The sequence below is a fragment of the Hemiscyllium ocellatum genome, chromosome 46 (genome assembly GCF_020745735.1).
Source record: "Hemiscyllium ocellatum isolate sHemOce1 chromosome 46, sHemOce1.pat.X.cur, whole genome shotgun sequence".
Taxonomy (NCBI): Eukaryota; Metazoa; Chordata; class Chondrichthyes; order Orectolobiformes; family Hemiscylliidae; genus Hemiscyllium; species Hemiscyllium ocellatum.
Genome location: NC_083446.1, coordinates 7223271 through 7250036, shown reverse-complemented (window position 1 = coordinate 7250036; position 26766 = coordinate 7223271). Strand labels below are relative to the sequence as shown.

The window sequence follows — 26766 nt, the reverse complement described above, 5'->3', positions numbered from 1 at the left end:
TGCTCTGCTTTGAGAATAATCATTGGTTGCCTTTGTGTTGAATTATGTAACCGCGGTGTCACCTGATGTTTATCCCGTGATGAGGAAGTATAAAGAGTAATAGTTTGAAGTTGATCTTCAGGAGTGTGACAACATCGGAGCTGTTCGATTGACGAGTGAGTGTGGGGGTGTATGGCAGCCCTGGATAAAGTTTCCATATTGTGCAGATTGTTCACTTCAGTCAGTGTGGGGCGATTGTCAGGATTACTGCCAAGCTGGATTAGTTCAGCAGAGTTTTATTTGAAGGGCTTTAACCTGAGCTCCGGGAGGGGCTGGGCTTTTTCCACAGCCAACAGTAACTTGCCTTCGGTTGGGGAGAAACGTCCCAAAGTGTTTCGGAGGAGTGTTCACAAAATGTGACTCCTGTCCAGGTGAGGAGGGAGGTGAGCTAAAGCCAGGCCCAACGGCCAGGTGTGAGGAGCAGTGAGGGTTTTAAAGAGAGGGTTCCTGAACTTCGGGGCTGAGAATTGAGGAATGTGGGAAAAAGGAACTGGAGGAACGTAAAGGGTTTGGGGAATTGTGAAGCTGGGGGGAAGGATGCACAGATGGGGAAGAGGCAAGGTAACGGGGTGGGGAGTGGGGAACTTGAAAATGAAGGGGAGAATTTAAAAGAGCTGTGAGTTGGGCAGACCACGTCGGTCAGTGAGAAAGGAGATTGGCTGACAATACAAGGCAGTGGAGTTTGGAAGGAGCTGCAGGCCATGGGGTGGCTGGGCCATAGACCATCGGAGCAGTCGTCTTAGCAAAAAGGATGGACCAAGGCAGGGGAGGAACCAAGGAGGGTGCGGGCTCAGTGCAGCCAATGTGTAACCTCCCTCTGTCGCTGTAGCTGACATCGGTAAACTCTCATTAAAGAGCTGGAGTTCACCACCAAACAAAGACCTTGGGGTGTAGCTTCATAGTTCCCCTGAAAGTGGAGTCACAGGTGGGCAGGTTGGTGAAGAAGGTGTTTGGTACACTTGCCTTTATTGGTCAGTGCATGGGAGTTCAGAGGTCATGTTGCAGCTGTACAGGACATTGGTTAGACCACTTTTGGAATACTGCATTCAGTTCACTCTCCCCACTATAAAAAGGATGTTGTGAAACTTGAAAGGGTTCAGAAAAGATTTACAAGGATGTTGCCAAGGGTTGGAGGGTTTGAGGTGTAGGGAGAGGCCGAACAGGCTGGGGCTGTTTTCCCTGGAGGGTCGGAGGCTGAGGGGTGACCTTTTTGAGGTTTATAAAGTCATGATGGGCATGGATAGGGTAAATAGCCAAGATATTTTTCCTAGGGTTGGAGAGTTCGTAACTAGATAGCATAGGTTTAAGGTGAAAGGGGAAAGATTTAAAAGGGACTTAGGGAGCAACATTTTCACACAGAGGGTGGTGCGTGTATGGAATTAGCTGCCGGAGAAAGTGGTGGAGGCTGGTACAATGACAACATTTAAAAGGAATCTGTATTTGTACAAGAATAGGAAGGGTTTAGAGGGATATGGGCCAAATGCTGGTAGATGGGACTAGTTTAACTTTGGATATCTGCTCGGTATGACAAATTAGACCACATGGTCCATTTCTGTGCTGTACAGCTCTGTGACCCTGTAATTTGCTTCTGACAATGTCCTTGTCACGCTCCTCTGTGAGAAAGGTACCATACAAATGTCTTTGTTGTTGTTGTGTGATCTTCTCAGAGCTTTCCAGCAGCTGGCAACAGGTAAGCGTTGGGTTGAGATGTTGGAAATCCCCCTGTGGGACCTGATCTCTGACAATCCAACCCAAGGCCCTATCTGAGCCATTGGCTGAAATAGCAGCACCGCCCACTGAAGGTATGGGCACTGCCTCGGGCAGAATTTTTCCCTTCAGGACGATGGTGGCTGAAGGCGCCAAATCAATTCCAATCCCTTGTTCAAATAATTCCCACACAGAGTCTTTAATATCGAGCTGCTTGAGCCATTTGATGTAACCTTGGTTTTGGATCCTGGTTAGAAAGGGGGCAGTGCTGATGGTCCCTCAGTGTTTTACTGATGGGGCAGCCCCAGTGCCATGTCTAAAGGCAGGCAGGGTCATGGAGTAAGTGTCACTATGTGAGGCTGTGGTCACTTTGGTGATTGGGCCTCATGGTATAAGTACTGATCATTGACTCATCCACCCAGTGTTGTAGAATATATTGCTGTGGTTTAGCTCCTGTGGGGACTTGGCTCCCCCATTAATTTACCCCACACCTGCACTCCCTCTTCTGCAGCTACTGACTCCTTCCAGCAGGGCCTCGCGCATCCACGGTGCGGGGAGCCGCAACAGCCAGCTATTCGACTCCGGGTGCTTGATCCTTCCAGCTGAGGTGGTGGGGGGGTGGGGGAAGGCCAATCAACTCTGCCCCGCTCTCCCCGTCTCTGTCCCGGGTCTTACCGAGGCCCGTTCTGGCTCCTGTCACGAGCGCGAGAACGCCCCAATCCAGGGCAGACTGCCGAACCCTGAGCTGGCTTTCTCAGTGCCTGAGCCTCTGTCTCCAGAGCCAAGGGGACGGTGTGGGAGCAGGGATTCACCAGGAGTCAATCTCCAAAAGATGATTTAAAAAAAAAAGTAAAGACACCCTGGTTTTGCGTTTCTCTGTGTCTCCGCAGGATTTGAAATTCCGACACCGAGTGGTGAGAGTGGGAAGATGGCGGCCGTGCTGTTCATCTGCTCCTTGTTCTTCCTGGGCGCTTTAGGAAGTGCACCGAAACCTTGTAGTGAGTACACCTTACACCTCACCCTGTCAGAACCCAAGGGGAGAGGGTATGGAAGATTTGAGTTCTAAAGAAAGGCAGTTAAGCCAGAATGTTTTCACTGGGAGGTTTAGAGGCGACCTTATAGAGGTCTATAAAATCCTGAGGGGCATAGATAAAATGAATGGCAGGTGTCTTTTCCCTCATAAGGACAGTGTCAAGACTAGAGGACGTAATTTTAAGGTGAGAGGAGAGAGATTTAAAAATGACACGAGGGGGAATTTGTTTTACACAGAGGGTGGTTCGTGTGTGGAATGCACTTCTGACAGGAAGTGGTGGTTGCAGGTGCAGTTACAACATTTAAAAGACATTTTGATAAGGACATGTATAGGAAAGGGTTTGGAGAGATATTGGTGGGACTAGTTTAGTTTAGGTACAAAAACAGAAATTGCAGGAACAGCTCAGCAGGTCTGGAAGCGTCACTGGAGGGAAATCGGGGTTAACGGTTTACGTTCTGAGGAAGGGTCACTGGGCCTGAAATGCTATCTTTCCTTCAAAAGGCCCAGTTCAATCCCCCAAACCCTGGACATAAATCAGCATGTGGCATGACAATGTGGCTCAGTTGCTGCTGGTTCGACTCCACCATTGGGTAATTGGCCACTGAGAGGTTTGCACGTTCTCCCCATGTGTCTACATGGGGTTTTCTCTGGGTGCTCCGGCTTCCTCCCACAGTCCAGGGATATGCAGGTTAGGGTGGATTGGCCGTGCTAAATTGTCCCATAGTGCCCAGGGATGTGCAGGTTAGGGTGGGTTGGCCATGCTAAATTGTCCCATAGTGCCCAGGGATGTGCAGGTTAGGGTGGTTTGGCCGTGCTAAATTGTCCCATGATGCCCAGGGATGTGCAGGTTAGGGTGGATTGGCCATGCTTAATTAACCATAGTGCCCAGGGATATGCAGGTTAGGGTGAATTGACCGTGCTGAATTGTCCCATAGTGCCCAGGGATGTGTGGGTTAGGGTGGATTGGCCATGCTGAATTGTCCCATAGTGTCCAGGGATGTGCAGGTTAGGGTGGATTGGCCATGCTAAATTGTCCCATAGTGCCCAGGGATGTGCAGGTTAGGGTGGTTTGGCCGTGCTAAATTGTCCCATGATGCCCAGGGATGTGCAGGTTAGGGTGGATTGGCCATGCTTAATTAACCATAGTGCCCAGGGATGTGCAGGTTAGGGTGGATTGGCCGTGCTGAATTGTCCCATAGTGTCCAGGGATGTGCAGGTTAGGGTGGATTGGCCATGTTAAATTGTCCCATAGTGCCCAGGGATGTGCAGGTTAGGTTGGATTGGCCATGCTAAATTGTCCAATAGTGCCCGGGGATGTGCAGGTTAGGGTGGATTGGCCGTGCTAAATTGTCCCATAGTGACCAGGGATGTGCAGGTTAGGGTGGGTTGGCCATGCTAAATTGTCCCATAGTGTCCAGCGATGTGCAGGTTAGGGTGGCTTGGCCGTGCTAAATTACCCCATAGTGCCCAGGGATGTGCAGGTTAGGGTGGATTGACCATGCTAAATTGTCCCACAGTGTCCAGGGATGTGCAGGTTAGGGTGGATTGGCCATGCTAAATTGTCCCATAGTGTCCAGGGATGTGCAGGTTAGGGTGGATTGGCCGTGCTAAATTGTGTGCGGGCTCAGTCGGTTAGCCTGGGAATTACAGGGATGGGCTTGGTCTGGGTGGGTTGCCCTTTCGAAGAGTTGATGTGGGCAGGATGGGTGTGTTCCCACACTGGACGGATTCTATGTTTACTCTTACCAAAGGACCCTGCCTGTGTCACGTTAAGATGGACAGTGTATTTAGGACCATCCATTTCCTTGTTCCTGTTATTCTGAACTGGTTATTTCTTTATTTTTCAGATTGATTACTTTGAATTTGTACTTAAGAATCTGTAACTTTGGGTACCTTTTGTACTTCAGATGGCTCTGTAAGTGGCAACTTGTAAACGTTTCACCGTACTCATGTGAGTACTTGTGATAATGAAGCTGAAAATGTGTTGCTGGAAAAGCGCAGCAGGTCAGGCAGCATCCAAGGAACAGGAAATTCGACATTTCGGGCATAAGGCCTTCTTCAGGATTCATCCAGATTCCTGATGAAGGGCTTATGCCCGAAACGTCGAATCTCCTGTTCCTTGGATGCTGCCTGACCTGCTGCGCTTTTCCAGCAACACATTTTCAGCTCTGATCTCCAGCATCTGCAGACCTCACTTTCTCCTTGTGATAATGAAGCTAATTCAATTCCCATGCCCACTTTAGCTACTTTCATCCACCTACTCGAACTTTGCCTGGGGGCCAGGTCTTAAAAGGATCCTAAAGGCAATACTGCAGCCCCCGTTCAAAAGGGGGAGAAAAAGACTTTGGAGTATTGCTTTCTGACCCTTCCCGTGTGATGGAAATAAACAAGATGATGAATGAACCAAAATATTATCTGTTTGTTGGCAATACATACAAGCCAGACCCAACCCCCAACTCATGTCACCGTCTTCAGAAGTACACATTAGCAGCACTTGGCAGTGGGAGTATTGTAGGTGTATGACCAGCCACAAGCTCTAGGGCTGTTCTAAACTGCTCCTCATCCACCTGATGCATCTTTTCCTCTCCCATTCCCTCAGGTTGGGAGGTAGATAACAGGGAGAAAGGGAATGTGCATGAATTGAGCGGACAATGGGCGGGCAGTAACATCACAGTATTGTCTCTGGACTGGTCGTTCAGAGGCCCATGGATTCAGTTCCCAGCATGCTAAAGGGCGAAAGTTTAAATTCAGTTCATGAATCATAGTATGAAAGCAGACCATTCAGCCCATCTAGTCCACACCATCCCTCTGAAGAGCAACCCAACAGATCCAATCCCTGTAACCCCACATTTTTTTTATATCGTGGCTAATCTACACATCCCTTCACACTATGAGCAACACTACTGCCTCACAGCACCAGGGACCCAGGTTCAATTCCAACCTCGTGTGACCGTCTGTGTGGAGTTTGCACATTCTCCCTGTGTCTGCGTGAGGTTTCCTCTGGGTGCTCAGGTTTCCTCCTACAGTCCAAAGATTAGGGTGGATTGGCCGTGCTAAATTGTTCCATATTGCCCAGGGATGTGCAGGTTAGGGTGGATTGGCCGTGCTAAATTGTCCCATAGTGCCCAGGGATGTGCAGGTTAGGGTGGATTGGCCGTGCTAAATTGTCCCATAGTGTCCAGGGATGTGCAGGTTAGGGTGGATTGGCCGTGCTAAATTGTTCCATAGTATCCAGGGACGTGCAGGTTAGGGTGGATTGGCCGTGCTAAATTGTCCCGTAGAGCCCAGGGATGTGCAGGTTAGGGTGGATTAGTCATGAGAAATGCATGGATTATGTCCCTTCAGAGGGACAGTGTGGACTTGATGGGCTGAATGGCCTGCTTCCATTGCAGGGATTCCATGACTACAGGGCAATTTACCAGTTGATTCCAGAGATGAGAGGGTGAGCTTATGAGGACAGGTTGAGTAGACTGGGATTATACACATTGGAATTTAGAAAAATGAGGGGGCTCTTGTAGAAACAGATAAAATTACGAAGAAAATAGACATGATAGAAGCAGGGAGGTTGTTTCCACTAGTGGGTGAAACCGGAACTAGGGAGCACACCCTCAAAATAAGGGTGAGCAAATTTCTGACTGAGCTGAGGAGGATCTTCTTTGCCTAAAGGGATGTGAACCTGTGGAATTCCCCAAAACCTGTGGAATTCCCTGCTCAGTGAAGTCATTGAGGCTACCTCGTTGAATGTTTTTAAGGAAAGATAGACTTTGAACAGTAAAGGAATTAAGGGTTATGGTGAGCGGGTGGGTAAGTGGAGCAGGGTCTACGAGAAGTTCAGTCATGATCTTATTGGATGATGGAGCAGGCTCAACAGGCCTAATGGCCTACTCTTGCTCCTATTTATGATGTTCTATCCACCTAACCCAAACACCTTTGGACTTGGGGGGTTGCAGTGGAGAGGGGGAAGGAAACCCACGTAAACATGGGGTGCAAACTCCACACAAACAGTCACCCTGATGGTGGAATCAAACCTAGGTCCCTGGCACTGGGAGGCAGCGGTGCTAGCCACTGAGCCACCCCATCCAGAACTTGTAAGGTCAGTCTCAGAAATGTGGACCATGAGACTATTATCAACTATCACAGAATCTCAGCTGACTGACTGACGCCAACCCCACTCACCACACCCCCCAACCCCCCCCCCCCCCCCCCCCCCCACACGACCCACATGAAGAACATCTGCGCCCTTTGGCTGGGTCTGGCCTACATGTGACTCCAGACGACAAGCAATGTAATCAACTCTTCACGGCCCTTCTGAAGTCACCTCACAGCCCGCTCAGTCTGGAGGCAATTAGGGAAGACCGACAAATTCCGACTTTGGCAGCAATGCCCAGATCCCTTGAATGTGAAAACACGGAATTTTGGAGCTCATCTCTGGAGGAGTCGAGTGTAAAGACAATAAAATCATATTAAACGAATGTGGAGCCTCCTTTGCTTCTACATTTAGAAATTATTCACATAGTTCCCAGACCACGTCATTTGTTACTGAGAGCACGGAAATGATTCACAGGTATTGGGCCAGAGTTCTGAGAATAAAACGAATAGAATAGAACTGAAAATGTGTTGCTGGAACAGCGCAGCAGGTCAGGCAGCATCCAAGGAGCAGGAGAATTGACGTTTCGGGCATGAGCCCTTCTTCAGGAGTCTCAGCTGAATCTTCAGGAATTTCCTGAAGAAGGGCTCATGCCCGAAACGTCGACTCTCCTGCTCCTTGGATGCTGCCTGACCTGCTGCGCTTTTCCAGCAACACATTTTCAGCTCTGATCTCCAGCATCTGCAGTCCTCACTTTCTCCACCGAATAGCATAGAACCCTTGCACTCTGGAAGCAGGCCATTCGGCCCATTGAGTCCACACCAATCTGTTGCACAGCATCCCATCTGATCCCCATCACATTTCCCATGGCTAACCCACCTACCCTGCGCATCCCTGAGCACTATGGGACAATTTAGCACGGCCAATCCACCCTAACCTGCACATCCCTGGACACTATGGGACAATTTAGCACGGACAATCTACCCTAACCTGCACATCCCTGGACACTATGGGACAGTTTAACACAGCCAATCCACCCTAACCTGCACATCCCTGGACACTATGGGACAATTTAGCACGGCCAATCCACCCTAACCTGCACATCCCTGGACACTATGGGACAGTTTAGCACAGCCAATCCACCCTAACCTGCACATCCCTGGGCACTATGGGACAGTTTAGCACAGCCAATCCACCCTAACCTGCACATCCCTGGGCACTATGGGGTAATTTAGCACGGCCAATCCACCCTAACCTGCACATCCCTGGACACTATGGGACAATTTAGCACGGCCAATCCACCCTAACCTGCACATCCCTGGACACTATGGGACAATTTAGCACGGCCAATCCACCCTAACCTGCACACGTTTGGACTGTGGGAGGAAACTGGAGCACCTGGAGGAAACCCCACGCAGACACGGGGAGAACATGCAAACTCCAGACAGTCGCCCGAGGGTGGAATCGAACCCGGGTCCCTGGTGCTGAGAGATAGCAGTGATAAACACTGTGCTGCCCCTCAAGATGATCATGAATGACTAAGCGGGATGGGGGGTCAACATTTTCTGGCCACATGGTGTGGGTCACATCGATGCACATGAGAGAAAAGTGAAGAAAGGGTAGGGGGTGTAGAGTAGGAGAGAGAACAGAGGTCATTAGAATGGAGAGAGGCTTGTGTAGGACATAAACTCTGGTATAGACCTGTCAGGCTGTGTTCTGGAATTTCTGGAGAGTATGAGTGTATGCCATGGTCCTTCTGATAAACACATGTTTCCTTCTTCTCTCCATTTTGTCTCTTACAGCTTCCCCAGATCTCCTGGAAGGTCAGAGATATATCGTGAGTATCAATATCGCAGAGCCTTATGATGTACCAATAAAGACAGAGCAAAACCTGACCTTCTGTTGCAAAATAAGGCAGGGCAAGTGACTTCGATGTCAATGGGGGAGCACGTTGGGACCTGTGACCATAATCTTAAAATCGTTATGGAATAGGATAAGCCTGGTCCACAAGTAAAAGTTCAAAATTGGAATAAGGCTATTAGACAGGAACATTCAAATGTCGATTGGGGGAGGCTGTTCCCAGGTTAAGGGACGATAAGCAAGTGGGAAGCTTTCAAAAGTGAGGTAACAAGAGTTCAGAGACTGTATGTTCCTATTGGTGTGAAGGGCAGGTGTAGGGAACACTAGATGACTAGAGATATTGATGTTCTGGTCAAGAACATGAAGGAGGTATATGACAGCTAGGACCAAGTGAACTCTAAAGGAGTATAGACAGAGTAGGGGCATACTTAAGCAGGACATCAGGACAGCAAAAGGGAATATGAGATAGATTTAGCAGGTAAGGTTAAGGAGAATCCATTGAGATTCTACAAATACATTAAAGGTAAAAGAACAACAAGGGAGAGAATAGGGCCCTCCCTTAAAGATCAGCATGGCTGTGTGTGTGGAACCGCAAGAGATGGATGAGTTACTAAATGCATATTTTGCGTCAGTATTTACTGTGGAGGGAGACATGGAAGCTAGTGAATTCAGGGAAATAAAATACAGACAGTGATTTCTTGAAGACAGTCCATGTTGCAGAAGAGGGCGTGCTGGAGGTCTTAAAATGCATAAAGGGAGATAAATCCCTGGGAGCTGATCAAGTGTATCCTAGGACATTGTGGGAAGGTAGAGAAGAAATTGCAACCCCCCCCCCTCCCCCCCGAGCACAGGTATTTTTATTTCCTACAGCCACGGGTAAGGTGCCGGAAGACTGGAGGGTGGCTAATGTGGTGCCTTTATTTAAGAAAGGCTGCAAGAAAAAGCCAGGGAACTACAGACCATTGAGTCTGATGTCAGTGGTGGGTAAGTTATTGGAGGGGCTTCTGGTAGGACTTGCATGATTTTGGAAAGGCAGGAACGGTTTGGGGTAGTCAGCGTGGCTTTGTGTGTGGGAAATCATGTCTCACAAACTGGATTGAGTTTTTTGAAGACGATAGATGAGGGTTGAGCGGTAGACATGGTCTACATGGACTTTGGTCAGGCCTTCGACAAGGTTCCGCAGGGTAGAATGGTCAGTAAAGTTAGATCACATTGGATACAAAATTGGCTTGCCGGTAGGAGATAGAGGGTGGAGGTAGAGGGTTGATGTTCAGCCTGAAGGCTTGTGACCAGCAGTATTCACTTATATAACCACGTATAAACAATTTGGAGGAGAATATAGGAAACATGGTTAGTACATTTGTGGATATCACCAAAATTGGTGGTATAGTGGACAGTGAAGATTATCAAAGATTACAACAGGATCTTGATCAGCTAGGGCCGAGGAGTTGCAGATGGAGTTTAATTTAGTTAAATGCGAGGTGTTACATTTTGGTAAGACAAACCAGTGAAGGACTTACAGTTAGTGGTAGGGTCTTGGGGAGTGTTGTCAAACAGAGAGACCTTGGCGTGCAGGTACATTGTTTCCTGAAAGTGGTGTCACAGGTAGGCAGGTGGATGTCATTTAGCACGCTTGCCTTCATTGGTCAGAGCATTGAGTATAGGATTTGGGATGTCACATTGCAGCTGTACAGAATGTTGATGAGGCCACATTTGGAGGACTGCATGCAGTTCTGGTCTCCCTCCAATGGGAAGGATATTATTAAATTGGAAAGGATGCAGAAAAGATTTACAAGGGTGATCCTGGGACTGGAGGGTTTGAGTTGTAGGAAAGGCTGGGACTTTTTTCTCCGGAGCGTAGGAGGTTGAAGGATGACAATTGCAACGTTTAAAAGACATTTGGACAGGTATATGAATAGGAAGGGGTTTGGAGGGATATGGGCCAGGAGCAGGCAAATGGGACTAGTTAGGGTTAGTAAGGTGAATAGCCAAGGTCCTTTGCCCAGGATAGGGGAGTCCAAAACCAGAAGGCAAAGGTGTAAGGTGAGAGAGGAAAGATTTAAAAGGGACCTGAGAGGCATCTGCTTCACAAATAAAGATGGTTCGTGTATGGATTGCGATTGTTTTGAGAAATCATTAAAAAACTCATTTCAGCCGAACAACACAGATCCTTTAGAGGTCGCTATTTAAGACCATAAGACATAGGAGTGGAAGTAAGACCATTCGGCCCATCGAGTCCACTCCGCCATTCAATCATGGCTGATGGGCATTTCAACTCCATTTTAACCACCGTAACTGCTGTGACCTGCTGGTAAGAGTCAACAATGAACCTTCTCGCCACGCACTGAAACTCTGGGAGATTGAAGATAGAGTCACCCTTCCTCAGAACTGTTGGGAGTTAGGAAAAGCTCGATATTTATACAGGAGATGCTGGGGTGGGGAGGTAAGGTGTACCTCAAACAGACAAAGGAGTGGTTAAAGTCAGTCTGGCAGAATGAATGGGGCTATTAGTGAGTGGCACTGGGTTGTGTGTAATAGCAGACCATGTGATGACAAGGCCTGGTGTGTGGGGGTTGGAGTAAACCCTAAAACTGATGAACCCAAAATTGAGTCCAGGAGGCTGCTGGTGGAACCTAGTGGAGAATGAGATGTTGTTTTTCCAGCTTACACTGAGCTGACTGGAGCACGGCAGCAAGCCCAAGACAGAGGGATTGGCCAGGGAATGCAATAGTGTGTTGAAGTGGCAGGCAGCTGGAAGCTCAAGGACTTTTTTGTGGGCAGAACGTGGGTGTTCTGCAACGCGGTCACCTCGTCTTTGCTTTGTTTCCCCAATGTAGCGGACACCACTTTGTGAGCAGCAAACGCAGTATACTCGATTGTGAGAAATGCAGGTAAAGCACTGCTTCACCTGGAAGGGTATGTTTGAGACCTTGGATACTGAGGAGGGAGGAGATAAATCTGAAGTTGCAAGAGAAGGTGCCATGGGGGCTATGGGAGGCCTTGTTGGGAGTGAAAGAGGAGTGGACCAGTGCCCCACCCTTGACAACAGGTTTGATGACAAAGTCAGGGTTGGATCTGAGAGCACGGCGTGCAGTCAGTTCACGGGAAGATGGATTGGAATGGGTGAGTGGGAAGAGAAATTGGGGCAATCAGTCTCACGATGACAGTTCTCGATGAACGGGGCAGGTGTCGGAGGGAGCGGTCTGGGTGGAGGGAGAGTGTCAGAGGCGGGTGAAGGGCTCTGTGGGACAAACTACTGTAGCCTGTGGCAAAAGCACACATGGCCGAACACCTTGACCAATAGATCACTTAAACGCATTTACCCAGGTATCTTGAGGTATGGAGGACAATAAACAAGTCACAAGGCAGAAAACTGGTAAAACAGTCACAACTTTTATTGTACAAAGAGTAAAAATGAACAATATTTAACTATAGTATTCTCTTTATTTTCCTGAGACTCCCCAGGTACACTTCCTGTGTACACTCGAACATGGGATGGGCTGGTGAAACCTCGCGAGGTTCAGTAGTCTCTCTCTGTCTTCTCCTGCAGAAGTGAATCTTCCTAGGCAGAGTCCCTCCACCTTGGGTGTAGCCTCTCTGTGGGTGATGCTTCTACTGCTTTTCTGAGGCTAAATCCAGGGTTATAGACCTTTCAGACAGACTTCCAGATAATCCTGTTGAGCCCTCCAATCAGAGTACAATCAATAATCATCGGAGATCACTTTGGTGTTCCATTCTGGGGGGGTAATCTTTGATTATTTGGATTCCTTCCTCTATTCTCTACCAGGGAAGGATAAAAATGCAAACACAGCCTTTGTCTCTGTCCCTATTATGTCTTATTTTTGTCGATTAGTACGCGCTTGAGTACAGAGGACTTCATTAGCACCATTGTGTTGTAGCCTAATCAAGTCTGCATATTGCTTGCGTTTTGCAGAGACCATATGTGCCAAATTTGCTTAAACCCCATTTTTTTAAATGTGATTTATTATTGTCACATGTACCTAGGGACAATGACAAGTTTTGTTTTGCATGCAGTACAAGCAGATCATACCTTACATCAGGGTGATAGAACAGAGCGGGGAATACAATGTTACAGTTGCAGAGAAGGTGGACATGAGATCAACATGGGATTTGAAATTTGACAAGGTCTGTTCAGGAGTCTGATAACAGCAGAGAAGAAGCTGTTCTTGAATCTGTCGGTCCGTGTGTTTAAACTTTTGTCCCTCCTGCCTGATGGAAGAGCCTGGGAGAGATTATAACCGGGGTGGGAGGGGTCTCTGATGATGTCGGCTGCCTTCCCGAGGCAGTGGGAAGTCTAGATGGAGTCAAGGTTGGCTTATGTTATGTCCTGGGCTGTGTTCACAACCAATAGTTTCTTACAGTTCTGGGTAGAGCAGCTGCCGTACCAAGCTGTGATGCATCTGGAGAGGATGCTTTCGATGGTGCATCAATGAAAATTGGTAATAGCCTTTATGGACATGCCAAATTAACTGAGACTTGTTGGTTTCAATTTCTGTACTTTTGGGTGTCCTTTCTTTACACTGTTGCAGAGAGTGACAGCTACTGTTAGAGTAGGGGAAGTGCCTTCCATTTGGCTATCACTGTCAACAGCAGAGACTCAAGTCTTTCCCCTGAAAGCTTTCAACTCTTGGCTCAAGATGGGAGACCTTGGTGAGATGGGGAAAGTTCAAAGGAGATGTGAGGAGTACGTTTTTATACTGCGAGTGGTAGGAATGTGGAACGGGGTGCTGGGGGGTGGTGGTAGAGGGAGATATGACTGGGACGTACAAGGTGCTTTCAGATAAGCATATGAATATGCAAGGAATGGAGGGATATGGACCAATGGTAGGCAGAAGGGATTAGTTGAATTTGGTGTCATGTTCGGCACAATATTATAGGGCACACAGTCTGTTCCTGCTCTGTGTTCCATGTATAACCTCTCAGTCATGGTATCATCTTTGTCAATCTTTTCTCAAAGGGTGACCTGAAGAGAACCTTTGGAGAAGAGGAAACATTTTCCTATGATGCTGTTCAAAAGAGGATATATCTGTACAGAAGCCTGTGGGATACATCTGGCAAAAAGGAAGCTGTGATGGACATCATGCTATTCCAGCAGGTGGGTTCATTGGGCTTGTGAGAGCCTGAAATTCAACTTGGAAAGCACAAAAACCCCCTGTCTCCCAAATCTTGACCCATCAAAGTGACCGCCTCTGGAATTTTGTCAATCGCGCACCAGAAAAGGAAGGCCTTCTTCAACTTTGTACCACGCTGAGGGAAATAAGTACCGGAATGATTGCCACTAGTGACTCAAACAACAAGCTCCCCACTCCAGGGTAGAAATATGTAAAACCGTCCACACCAAACACTGCCCAGGACAGGGACAGCACGGGGTTAGATACAGAGTAAAGCTCCCTCTACACTGTCCCCATCAAACACTCCCCAGGACAGGGACAGCATGGGGTTAGATACAGAATAAAGCTTCCTCTACACTGTCCCCCATCAAACACTGCCCAGGACAGGGACAGCACGAGGTTAGATACAGAGTAAAGCTACCTCTACACTGTCCCCCCCATCAAACACTCCCCAGGACAGGGGCAGCACGGGGTTAGATACAGAGTAAAGCTATCTCTACACTGTCCCCTCCATCAAACACTCCCCAAGACAGGGTCAGCACGGGGTTAGATACAGAGTAAAGCTCCCTCTACACTGTCCCCCATCAAACACTCCCCAGGACAGTGACAGCATGGGGTTAGATACAGAGTAAAGTTCTCTCTACACTGTCCCCTATCAAACACTCCCGGTACAGGGATAGCAGGGAGTTAGATGCAGAGTAAAGCTCTCTCTACAGTGCCCCCAACAAACACTCCCACGACAGGGATAGCAGGGGGGTTAGATACAGAGTAAAGCTCCCTCTACATTGTCCCCATCAAATACTCCCAGGACAGGGACAGCATGGGTTAGATACAGAGTAAAGCTCTCTCTACACTGTCCCCATCAAAAGCTTTCAGGACAGGGACAGCACGTGGTTAGATACAGGGTGAAGCTTCCTCTACACTGTCCCCCATCAAACACTCCCCAGGACAGGGACAGCACAGGGTTAGATACAGAGTAAAGCTCCCTCTACACTGTCCCCAGTAAATACACCTGGGACTGGGACAGGGACAGCACGCGGTTAGATACAGAGTAAACCTCCTTCTGCTCTTCTGGACTGCAAGTAAAGCTCCTTCGACACTGTCCCATCAAACACTTCCCAGGGCAGATACAGCATAGGCCCAATGATGACCCACTTTCTAATCCCATTCCATCTACATTTTGTTTAAAGTCTCTGTGAACAACTCTACAAGCGATCCTACAGCCCCCCGTGTCATTGTTGTTCTGAAATGTAGCCATGAGCACCAATGGAATTCCACTAGATGCTGTGTTCTATCGTGGTTTCTGAAGTCGAAAATGCTTGGCAAATCGTCAATCAAGGTGCGCCGAGTGAATTAGCACTCTCGCGACAAATGCATGTGTGAGATTTTGAGTTCAATGAACGGAGTATTTTCCATGAGGCACACCGAGCTTCATGCCTGGGTCTCCTGCTCTGCACATCCAGGTTTGCAAAGTGATGTTCCCTTGTGTAACTGGTCTCTCTCGTTTTTCTCTGCTTGCAGTCCATGCGGTACCAGTTCTACCCTCAGAACAAGACCTGTGTGAAGTCTGCTCTCCATACTCCATTCCATCGCATCGCAGTTCCCTCTAATGCCACCTTCCTCTCTCAGGTCTATTTTGGTGGCTCCTCTGAACCACAGGAGGGTGTTCTGACCAATGTCTGGATGCTTAGTACTGGTGACAGTGGTAAGTGTAAAGGTAGACCCCCACCTCCTGCCTGCGCCTCGTGGGTGCTGTTCACTCTCAGGCACATCATCATGGCCTGGCAGGGGTGTGCCACTTTGGAAACCATTGCGTGTCAGGTCGATATTGGCCTCACGATGACGAGCCACTACCACCACACTCCAAATGAGTTTTAACATAGGAGTGGGAACCCTGTATTTTCCTTTGCAAACATTGAATTGAACAATTTTATTGTCACTTGAATGAGTGCAGTGAAAGGTTTGGAGTAATTAGATTCCCTATACTGTGGAAACAGGCCCTTCGGCCCAACCAGTCCACACCGACCCTCCGAAGAGTAACCCGCCCAGGCCCATTTCCCTCTGACTAATGCACCTAACACTAAGGGCAATTCACCTGGCCTGCACATCTTTGGAGGAAGCCCACGCAGACACGGGGAGAATGTGTAAACTCCACACAGACAGTTGCCTTATGCTGGAATCGAACCTAGGACCCTGGTGCTGTGAGGCAGCAGCGCTAACCACTGAGCCACCGTGCCGCCCCCAATGTTCCCACTTATGGTGCCATCTTAGATACATAGGTACAGATACAGAGGAATCTCGATTATCCGGTATTCAATTGACGGAACTTTGGATCATACGAACAAGATTGCTCGGTCCTAATGCATGGCTACCTATGTTATCCAGCATCGATTATCCAGCATTCGATTAACCAAACACAATTCTCCCTGACCATGCTCGTTGGATAATTGAGGTTCCTCTGTATTTGGTCCAAATGGAAAGAAAAATAAATAGAAGTCCAGCATAAGAATAAGAAGGAAAGAAAGAACTCGATTTACAGTCCCAGATACGTGGATATGTGTCACTGTCCCAGGCAGAGCACAGCAGACTGGGAGATCTCTTTGATTTGATTTATTGTAGTCACATGTACAAAAGTACAGCGCAAAGTTTGTTTTGTGAGCAGAACAGGTAGATCATAGCAATCAAGGACATACAGATTAGATTAGATTAGATTACTTACAGTGTGGAAACAGGCCCTTCAGCCCAGCAAGTCCACACCGACCCGCCGAAGCGCAACCCACAGATAATAGGGTGCTTAGACAGAACAAGGCAGACAGGTTCCACTGCATGGGAGGTGTGCAAAGATGGATCAACATTAGAAAGATCTGCATTATTTGAAGTTAGACAGTCCATTCATCAGTCTTTTACGGCAGGGACGAAGCTGTTCTTGAACCTCCTGGTGCGTGTGTTCAAGCTTCTGTACCTTCTGCCTGATGGGTGAGGTTGTAGGAGAGCATTGCCGGGGTGGGAGGGGTCTTCAGTGGTGTCGGCAGCCTTTTCACAGCAACGAGAAGTGTAAATGGAGTCCATGGGCGGGGGGGTTCACTTCCGTGATGGTCTGGGCTGTGCCCATGACTTCCTATAGCGTCTTATGGTCCTGGGCATAGCATTTGTGTTCCAGATCATTCCGCAACCAGAGAGTATGCTTTCTGTGGTGCATCTGTCGATGTTGGTGAGGGTCCTTGTGGAAAATGTCGAATTTCCTGAGCTGCCTGAGGAAGAAGCGTCGTTGTGTGCTCCTGACTGTTGTATCTACATGGAAAGTCCTGGACAGGTTGCCGGTTATCGTCTCCCCGAGGAGTTTAACGCTCTCGATCCTCCCTACCTCAGTTCCGATTATGTAAATGAGAATGACGAGTTATTTTGTTTGCCAACATTGAGAGAGAGAAATTGTTATCCTTGCACCACAGAGTCATACTCTGGATAACTTGGGGACGGGAGGGGGTCCCTTTTTAAGACCATAAGGAACAGGAGTAGGCCATTTGGCCCATAAAGCCTGGTCCGCTATTCCATGGAATCGTGGCTGATCCGACGCCCCTCACAGCCACTTTCCTGCCCTTTCCCTCGATTCTCCGATTGATAAGAACCTATCTATCTCAGTCTTAAATACAGCCAATGACCCCATATGTCTCCGAGGCGAGGAGTTCCAAAGACTCACAACCCTCTGAGGTAAGAAATTCCTCCTCATCTCATGCGCCCCTCTATTCCGAGACTGCGCCCAATGATTATAGATTGGTGAAGCCTTTACCATTCTTGGTGGACAGAAGAACTTACGAGCTTCCCTTCTGAAGGATCTGGACCTGATTAACCTCACTGCACCGTGGCTGAACACTTTAACTTTCCCTCATTTCCCCTTGCCCCCACACTTCCCCTCTGACCTATCACCTTTACCCCACCTCCATCCACCCATTGCACTCTCAGCTATCTCCCCCCCACACCACCGCCCTCCCATTTATCTCTCCATCCCTGAGGCTCCCGGCCTCATTCCTGATGAAAGGCTTTTGCTAGAAACTTTGATTTTCCTGCTCCTCGGATGTTACCTGACCGTCTGTGCTTTTCCAGCACCACTCTCTTGACTCTAATCTCCAGCATCTGCAGTCCTCACTTTTGCTGTTTTTCAGTTATGACTTCAGTTACGACAGTTATTCTTTCCTGATCACCTGTGTGGTATAGAAACCCATTACCAGGCTTCAAGGCCTCCAGGTCATTGAGAAATCCAATCGGCACCGTTTCTGGATGCCCTGGTAAGGAAGGGCACAGTGTCTCCTTTCCCACTCAGGTTTCAGAACATCCTTCCTATAGCAGGGAGACCAGAATTGCACGCAATATTCCAACAGTGGCCTAACCAATGTCCTGTACAGCCGCAACATGACCTCCCAACTCCTGTACTCAATACTCTGACCAATAAAGGAAAACATACCAAATGCCTTCTTCACAATCCTATCTACCTGCGACTCCACTTTCAAGGAGCTATGAACCTGCACTCCAAGGTCCCTTTTGTTCAGTAACACTCCCTAGGACCTTACCATTCAGTGTGTAAGTCCTGCTAAGATTTGCTTTCCTTGGCATGGCAGTGTGCACCCCTTATGCTGTTTCTGCCCGGCTTCTGCTTTCTCCCTGACGGAAAGTCTCGGAGGAGCCCGACCCCTTCCCGGATGCTGCTCCCCCATTTTGGGCCAGTGTCTGTGGGAATGCTGCACTTCCCCGGTGAGGCCTTTGAGGGTATCCCTGAAGCGCTTCCTCTGTCCCACCCTGGAGCCGTTTCGGAGCTGGGGAGAGAGCACCTGCTTGGGGAGTGTTGTGTCGGGCATGCGGACGACGTGCCCAGCCCCATCGCTGCCAATCAAGGTGGGGAGGGGAGGGGGGGGGGGTTCAGTGCCTCGATGCTGAGGGCATTGGCTTAGTCGGGACGCTGGTGTTGGCGCGTCTGTCTTCCCAGTGGATACGCGAGATCTTGTGCATCGGTGATGCTGCTCCAGTCCCTTGAGGTGCCTGCTGTAACTAATCTGTGAGGAACCGAATTCCTTCGCTGAAGTGATGGGAGTTCACAACAATCAGTGATAGTTTCATGATCACTCTGGCTGAGACCAGCTTTCCATCCCAGATTTCTCAAGGAATTGAATTTATGGTGTGACTTGAACCCATGACCCTTCGAGCATTAACCTGTTTTTTTCTGAATTACTAGTCCAGTGACATTCTCACCTCCTGGTTGTCTACTCAAAGATTCCCAAAAGTCATTTCCCATCAACCAGTCGACTGCCACCTCTTCTGTGTCCGAGTGTCCCTGCCAATCTTGGCTTCAGTATCCCAGCTCTAAGCTCTGGAGCTGGGTCAATGCCAGAGATCCCCCCTTCAATGTAGTCATCCAGCCAAAGAGAGTGATCACTAAGTCCAGCCTGGAACTAGGAGGGTATACACACCAAGCGATGGTGGACAGGTAAGTAGCATTGAGGTTGAAAACCAGTTATGCCACAACCTTATCGAATGATTGAGCAGGTTCGAAGGCACGAATGGCCAATCCCTGCTCCGACTTCCTCCACTTGTGAGGCTAGGTAGGGGGAGTTGGACAGAAAGCTTGAGAGAATGTGAGGAACAGTCACGAACGTGATTTTTCGTAGCGGGAGGTTGTGAAGGTGATCTAACGAGATGGGGACAGGATAATCATTGCCTTCCAGTTCGATCGGGCATTGGTGACGATTGGAGTCTTGTTCTATGCCAAACCAAAGACAGCGTGATGACATTTTCAGAGTTCCTCAGTCTGATTTTTGACCAGCTCACAGTGTATTACTTTACTCCTTCTGCTGTAGTGCGCGTTTCATTAATACAAATTCACTCTAACATGATTGATGAGTCAGGGACACTGTTCCGAAAGCACGATCTTTTAAAGCGTGTATTGGTCATAACACGATTCCAGCCCCATTAGATTAAATGGTGCTGCTATTCTGATAACACGGGGTTGCACGATTACAGAACTACTGCGTGTTAGCAGAACCGACAATCAGAAGACGATATCATTTCTGCTGCGGGTCCCTCGTTGAAATGACCACCTTATGGTTTATTTTTCAGAATATTGCTTCCTGTCTTTCACGGAATCCAATTGTCTCCCTCTGTCAGAGGTCTGCTTCAGCAAAGACAAGAGCTGGGTCTTCGCAACGTGAGTTGGTCAATGCATTCTCTACCTTTTGCCTTTTGTACCTGCACCCAGCACCCTCACCCGCTCCGGTGTTTGCTCTGCCTATGTCCAGCACTCCCTAGGTTCGAGGTAGAAAGGTTGTTGGGGTGACAGGTCAATTGGTCATGCTTTTGTAACTGAGCCCGTTTCCCTCCTCCTGCAGCAGTGGGACAGATTGGTTCATCCATTGGGATGATGAGTGGTATTTGTAGTGATTGTAATGAGGTCAGCCAGGTGGACCTCAGAGAATGTGAGTTAATCAGATCCAATCATGGAGCCCTGGCTGACAGATATAAACAGGCGTGTCAGAGGTTCTGCTCACTCTGAGAGCTGGCTCTGAGGAAACCAGACCAGTGCCAAGGACTTTGCGTGTGTAAATAAAAGGTGACTTTGCGTGTGTAAATAAAAGGTGACTTTGCGTGCGTAAATAAAAGACATCCCTGCTCTTGTATTCTAGCCCTCTTGAAATGAATGCTAACATTGCATTTGCCTTCCTGACTGCCAACAGAATCTGCATATTAACCTTTAGAGAATCCTGAACTCGGACTCCTAAGTCCCTTGTGCTTCAAATTTCAGAAGCCTTTCCCCATGCCTCTATTTTTCTTACTAAAGTGCATGACTCACTTTCCCACATTGTATTCCATTTGCTACTTCTTTGCCTACTGCCTGTCTCTAAGCTCCCCACGTCCTTAACACTACCTGTATATAGAGGATAGCATTGATGCCTACGGAGCTCCACTAGTCACTGGCCGCCATCCAGAGAAAGACCCCATTATCCCCACTGTCTGCTATCTGCCGGTCAGCTGATCCTCTATCCAGGAGAAAGTGAGGTCTGCAGATGCTGGAGATCAGAGCTGAAAATGTGTTGCTGGAAAAGCGCAGCAGGTCAGGCAGCATCCAAGGAGCAGGAGATTCAACGTTTCCTGAAGAAGGGCTTATGCCCGAAACGTCGAATCTCCTGCTCCTTGGATGCTGCCTGACCTGCTGCGCTTTTCCAGCAACACATTTTCAGCTCAATCCTCTATCCAGGCCAGTACCTTGCCCTGAACATCCTGGGATGTTATTTAGCAGACAACCAGGCAGCTCCTTGTCAAAGACCATCTGGAAATCCAAATAGAACACACCATCGTCTCTCCTTTGTCTAACTTGCTTACAGCATCATAGAACTGTACAGCACGGAAACAGACCCTTCGGTCCAACCTGTCCTCACCGATCAGATATCCTAATCTGATCTAGTCCCATTTGCCAGCATTTGGCCCATATCCCTCTAAACCCTTCCTATTCACGTGCCCATCCTGATGCCTTTTAAATGTGTAATTGGACCCAACTCCATTGGCAGCTCATTCCATACACGCACCAGCCTCATTGTGACAACACTCCCCCTTAGGTCCCTTTGACATCTTTCTCCTCTCACCTTAAATCTATGCCCTCTGGGTTTGGACTCCCCTACCCTGGGGGTGAAGACCTTAACTGTTTACTCTATCCACGCCCCTCATGATTTTATAAACCTCTAAATGATCACCTCTCAGCCTCGACGCTCCATAGAAAAAGGTTGCAGTATATTCAATCCCTCCTTCCAACTCAAACGCTCCATGGTACTTAGATCAAAGATTCCGTACAGTGTGGAAGCAGGCCATTTGGCCCATCAAGTCCACATCGACCCTCTGAAGAGCATCCCATCTGGACCACTCCCTTAAACACTGCATTCCCCATGGCTAATCCACTTAACGTACACATCCATGGGCACTATTGGGAATTTAGCATGGCCAATCCTCCCTAACCTGCGTGTCTTTGGACAGTGGGAGGAAACCGGAGCACCTGGAGGAAATCCCATGCAGACACGGGGAGACTGTGCAAACTCCACACAGATGGTTGCCTGAGGGTAGAATCAAACCCAGGCCCCTGGCTCTGTGAGGCAGCAGTGCTAACCACTGTGCCACCACTCAAAGAATTTGAACAGATTGTCAGGGGTGACCTACCTGTGACAAAATCGTGCTGTCTCGACGCTATGTTTGTCTCCAAGGGACGTCAACCTGCAACTTTCTGGCTTAGGGCAAAAGTCCTCCCCACTCCCTCACAGTATGCGCTGGAGTACTGTATGTGTTGTGATGATTTGGAGATGCCGGTGTTGGACTGGGGTGTATAAAGTTAAAAGTCACACAACGTCAGGTTATAGTCTGACGGGTTTACTGTATTTGGAAGCTAGTGCTCCCAAATAAACCTGTTGGACCATAACCTGGTGTTAAGAACAAAGAAAATTTACAGCCCAGGAACAGGCCATTCGGCCCTCCAGGCCTGACCCGATCCAAATCCACTGTCTAAACCTCTCGCTCAGAATGGAGGCATGGTGTTGTGTGTTGTGTGATTTTCAAGTATGTGTTGTGGTGATGACCCACTTGGGTCACCAGAGGGAGCACACACATCAATTCCTGGCCCTCGGGGGATCTTCCCTGGTCACGTGGTAATGATGACCCGTGCTCCAGAGATTCCCGTGTCATGTGGAGGGTACATCATTGTACACTGAGGGTGCACCACTCAGACCCTGAACAAATATGCATCTTTAAAAACACAACTTGTACTCACCAGAGGGAGAAGCGAGCCATCCCTCCTTCATCCTTGGCTGGGGTCTTCTCAATTATGCAGAGGACATTCAGGAATTCGTTGCTGGTGATCCACCCCTTGGCCCAAGATTCCTCTTCATTTCCCACTTATCGAGGCTTTACGGTTAGAAGCCAATGGGTTCAATTTTTCAGCTTCCGACTTCACTGAACCCTAGCCTTCGGGAGATTCCATCTGGTTGATCTCTCTCCCTTCTCTCAGCCTGGGCTTATCCAAAACTCCACTCTCTGTAACATACAGTCTCATACAGCATGGAAACAGACCCTTCGGTCCAACCAGTTCATGCCGAACATAATTCTGAGCTAAATTAGTCACACCTGCCTACTCCTGGCCCAGATCTCTCCTTTCCTATTCACCTCCTTCTCGAAGTGTCTTTTAAACATTGAAACCGTGCTCATGTCCACCACTTCCGCTGGACACTCATTCCATGTCTGCAACATTGACCAGTCTTGGCCTTCGCCTCAGCCCATCTGCCAACGTTAGGTCTGACTACCCCAGCACATCCCTGACCAATCAGCCTCCATAAACGTGAGATTACTGTAAATTTCTGCTGCCCCGTGTCCCACCTTACATGTTCATCCATCACCTCCTCTGTTTGCTTACTTCCCCTGTCCCAGTTTTCATCTTCTTAACCTTTCCTTCAAAGAGCCTCCTCTTCCCCGTTACCCCTTCCCTCCTCACAGCACCCGCACCCTATCTCTGTAACCTCCTCCAGCCGAAATCTCAATCCTAACCCCAAGATCCTTCGACACTGCACCAATTTCTGACCTCTTACACCAGCTCCATTTTCATGACTGCTATGTGTGAATGTGACCAAAGGGAAATTTCCCCTCGCCATTCTTCCTTAGCTATCTAGTGTCTTTCACACAGTTCACCATTCCTCTAGCATCTTTCCACTGTCATTCATAGTGTTGTACAGCACAGAAATACAGACCCTTTGGTCCAACTCGTCCAGATATCCTAAATTAATCTTGTTCCATTTGCCAGTATTTGGCCCATATCCCTCTAAACTCTTCCTATTCATATACCCATCCAGATGCCTTTTAAATGTTGTCATTGTACCAGCCCCCACCACTTCCTCCAGCAGCTCATTCCATACACGTGCCACTCCCCTGCGTGAAAAAGTTGCCCCTTAGGTCCCTTTTATACCCTTCCCCTCTCACCTTAAACTTATGCCCTCTAGATTTGGACTCCCCTACCCTGGGGAAAAAGACCTAGGCTATCTAGCCTCTCCATGCCCCTCATCCAATCCACACCCCTGCAGACATTAATGACATAGTGGGTCATCAATCTTATTAATCTTCACAATGGCATCACAATTCTTAACATTGGCCAACCTGGACTCGTAATTCCCTCTGATGAGTCACCCCGTCAATTACCCCCATTGTGGCCAACCAGCGTCCTTTCCTCTGTCTCTACTCATCTGGACTCCAGAAACTATACTGTCTATCTGGTACAGCTCCAGCTTTTCACTGAGCGAGAACTGCACTTGTATTTTTTTTTCTGAGCTCTAACCTTGCTCACTTGCATTAATCCTGCACGTGGATTCCCTTCACTGTTAGCACAGCTTCACTGAACTACGAGTGAAGTCACATTGGCTTCTTCTGAGCTGCACAGCTCCCAAGACGTTTCCTGAGCCCTAACTCCAACAATTCGTTGCCTCAAACCTCTACCATCAACTATTCGTGGATTTCTCAGTGGGTTCCCCAGTATACAAACTCAGTGCAGTTCAGTTGCCCTTTCAGCAGTGCCTCTAACAACAACCCTGCCTAACGTGATGTCAACTTTTGTGTCTCCAATACTCATCGACTCTCCCAAGTGCGGTAAGCTTGGAACTGCTCCTTAATGACATCCGCACCGTCCTGGGTAATCTCCTATAAACCTTGCCCTGCCCTGGTGCTGTATAGGATTGAATGCTAGCTCCTGGAAACTCTTAGAATTGAGTGTGCTCTGAATGCTACAATTCAAGATGGCTACCCCTGTTCAATTGGGTAAATTGTCCCATAGTGTTCAGGGATGTGTAGGTTAGGGTGGATTGGCCATGCTAACTTGTCCTGCAGTGCCCAGGGATGAGCAGGTTAGGGTCGATTGGCCGTGCTAAATTGTCCCATAGTGCCCAGGGATGTGCAGGTTAGGGTGGATTGGCCGTGCTAAATTGTCCCATAGTGTTGTGGGATGTGCTGGTTGGGATGGATTGGCTGTGTTAAGTTACCCCATAGTGGCACAGTGACTTAGTAGTTAGCAATGCTGCCTCACAGCACCAGGGACCTGGGTTTGCGACTTTCTATGTAGAGTTTTAATTTTCTCCTTATATCTGTGTGGGATTTCCTCTGGGTGCTCTGGTTTTCTCCCACAATCCAAACATGTACAGGTTCGGGTAGATTGGCCGCATTGAATTATCCCATTGTGCCCAGGGATGTGCAGGTTAGGGTGGATTGGCCGTGTTGAATTATCCCATCGTGCCCAGGGATGTGCAGGTTAGGGTGGATTGGCTGTGTTGAATTATCCCATCATGTCCTGGGATGTGCAGGTTAGGGTGGATTGGCCGTGCTAAATTGCCTCATAATGTCCAGGGATGTGCAGGTTAGAGTGGATAGGCCGTGCTAAATTGCCTGTAATATGTAGCCCATGTCATTAGCCATGGTAGATGCAGGGTTACAGAGATGGGTTCAGCTGAAATGCGTCTTAGAGAGTTGGTGCAGAATCGATGGGCCACTTGGCCTTTTCTGACTTTGGGGATTGTATGATTTCATTACGGAAGGCATAAATTGTCACATGTTCTCTGATGACACCATTAATTCTGTTGACTCTACTGTTGCTAATTTATCAGGCAGCTTATTTGAAATATGTCTTCATTAAGTTTACCTATTTCCACCTCCATTACTTTGTCCCTGTCTCAACACGCTTGCTAGTGAAACCTTTGTCATGTTAATGCTCATTGCTAGCTTGTTAGGGAATTGGTTTAGCTCAGTTGGCTGGAGACATTGGTTTGCAGAGCAGGGTGAGCGCAATAGCATGGGTTCAATTCCTGTTACCATGAAGGGCTATCCTCTTCCCTCACCTGACGTTTGGTGGCCCTCAGGTTAAATCACCACCACTTGCTTCTCTCTAATAAGAGAGCAATCCCTATGGACCTGGTAAGACTATGACAACCACCTTGTTATCAGCATGTATTTCGTGGTGCAGATATTCCAGTTTCAACCTGTATCTTTTAGTTTGGGAATTATGTTTAACTCTAGGACACGAGATAAATGCAGTTGAAGTCCATTGCACTGAAACATTGAGGGTAATTTTGTTTAAAGAGGTTAACAGCAAGGAAGGTGGGAGCTCTAAACACAAGGAAAGCATAAAAGATCTAACTGGAAAGTAATTAGAGAGCTGTCTTTTTTCCGATCTGAATGGTTGCTGCATTTTCTCATTTTGTGAATAATTATGTGAAGTGCTTTTTGGATATTTATGAAGTAGCCTTTACTTCTTCTGTGTTTAATTCCTAGATCTTTCAACTTGGTTAAAACAATCCGTGATCCAAGCGTGTTTAATCCTCCTTCAGAGTGTGCTTGAATACAAATTAATCTCTGAGAATATTTTCCTGGCGAACTAGTGGAACTATCTGATTTACTTTAATAAAGAACGATTGTACCATGGGTTTGTACGTTTATCCATGTCAATAATTTTCCTATTTTTTCTCTCTCTCTCTCTCTCTCTCTCTTCCCCAGAAATACAGTTCATGGTAAAATCCTGGGGGAGTATTGCAAAACAAAGTCCAAAGATGTGCAGGATAGGTGGATTGGGTTTAGATCAGAGCGGTGCTGGAAAAGCACTGCAGGTCAGACAGCATCCGAGGAGCAGGAAAATCGGCATTTTTGGGCAAAAGCCCTTCATTAGGAAAAGGGGCAGGGAGCCTCCAGGGTGGAGAGATAAATGGAGGGGAGTGGGGGTGGGGAGAAGGTAGCAAAGAGTACAATAAGTGAATGGGGGTGGGGATGGAGGTTATAGGTCAGAGAGGAGGGTGGAGTGGATAGGTGGGAAGGGAGATTGGCAGGTAGGACAGGCCATGAGGACAGTGATAAGCTAGAAG

The 26766-nt window shown here is 48.2% G+C and overlaps 1 protein-coding gene across 1 annotated transcript; it reads left to right on the top strand.

Annotated features, from left to right (window-relative positions):
• LOC132836312 (mammalian ependymin-related protein 1-like) lies at window positions 1-26332 on the top strand. The gene is made up of 7 exons (XM_060855722.1): window positions 1-155; window positions 2637-2744; window positions 8669-8703; window positions 13705-13842; window positions 15380-15563; window positions 19964-20051; window positions 26183-26332. The coding sequence occupies exons 2-7, from the start codon at window positions 2675-2677 to the stop codon at window positions 26247-26249; spliced, it is 582 nt and encodes a 193-aa protein (XP_060711705.1). The 5' UTR covers window positions 1-155; window positions 2637-2674; the 3' UTR covers window positions 26250-26332.
• The last annotated feature ends 434 nt before the right edge of the window (window positions 26333-26766 follow it).

Bases quoted from the DNA above. Each gene is read 5' to 3' on its own strand.
- LOC132836312 (XM_060855722.1), top strand. From the start codon at position 2,675: ATGGCGGCCGTGCTGTTCATCTGCTCCTTGTTCTTCCTGGGCGCTTTA. The intron at 2,745-8,668 runs GTGAGTACACCT...TGTCTCTTACAG, and splicing joins AAGTGCACCGAAACCTTGTA to CTTCCCCAGATCTCCTGGAA. The intron at 8,704-13,704 runs GTGAGTATCAAT...CTTTTCTCAAAG, and splicing joins TGGAAGGTCAGAGATATATC to GGTGACCTGAAGAGAACCTT.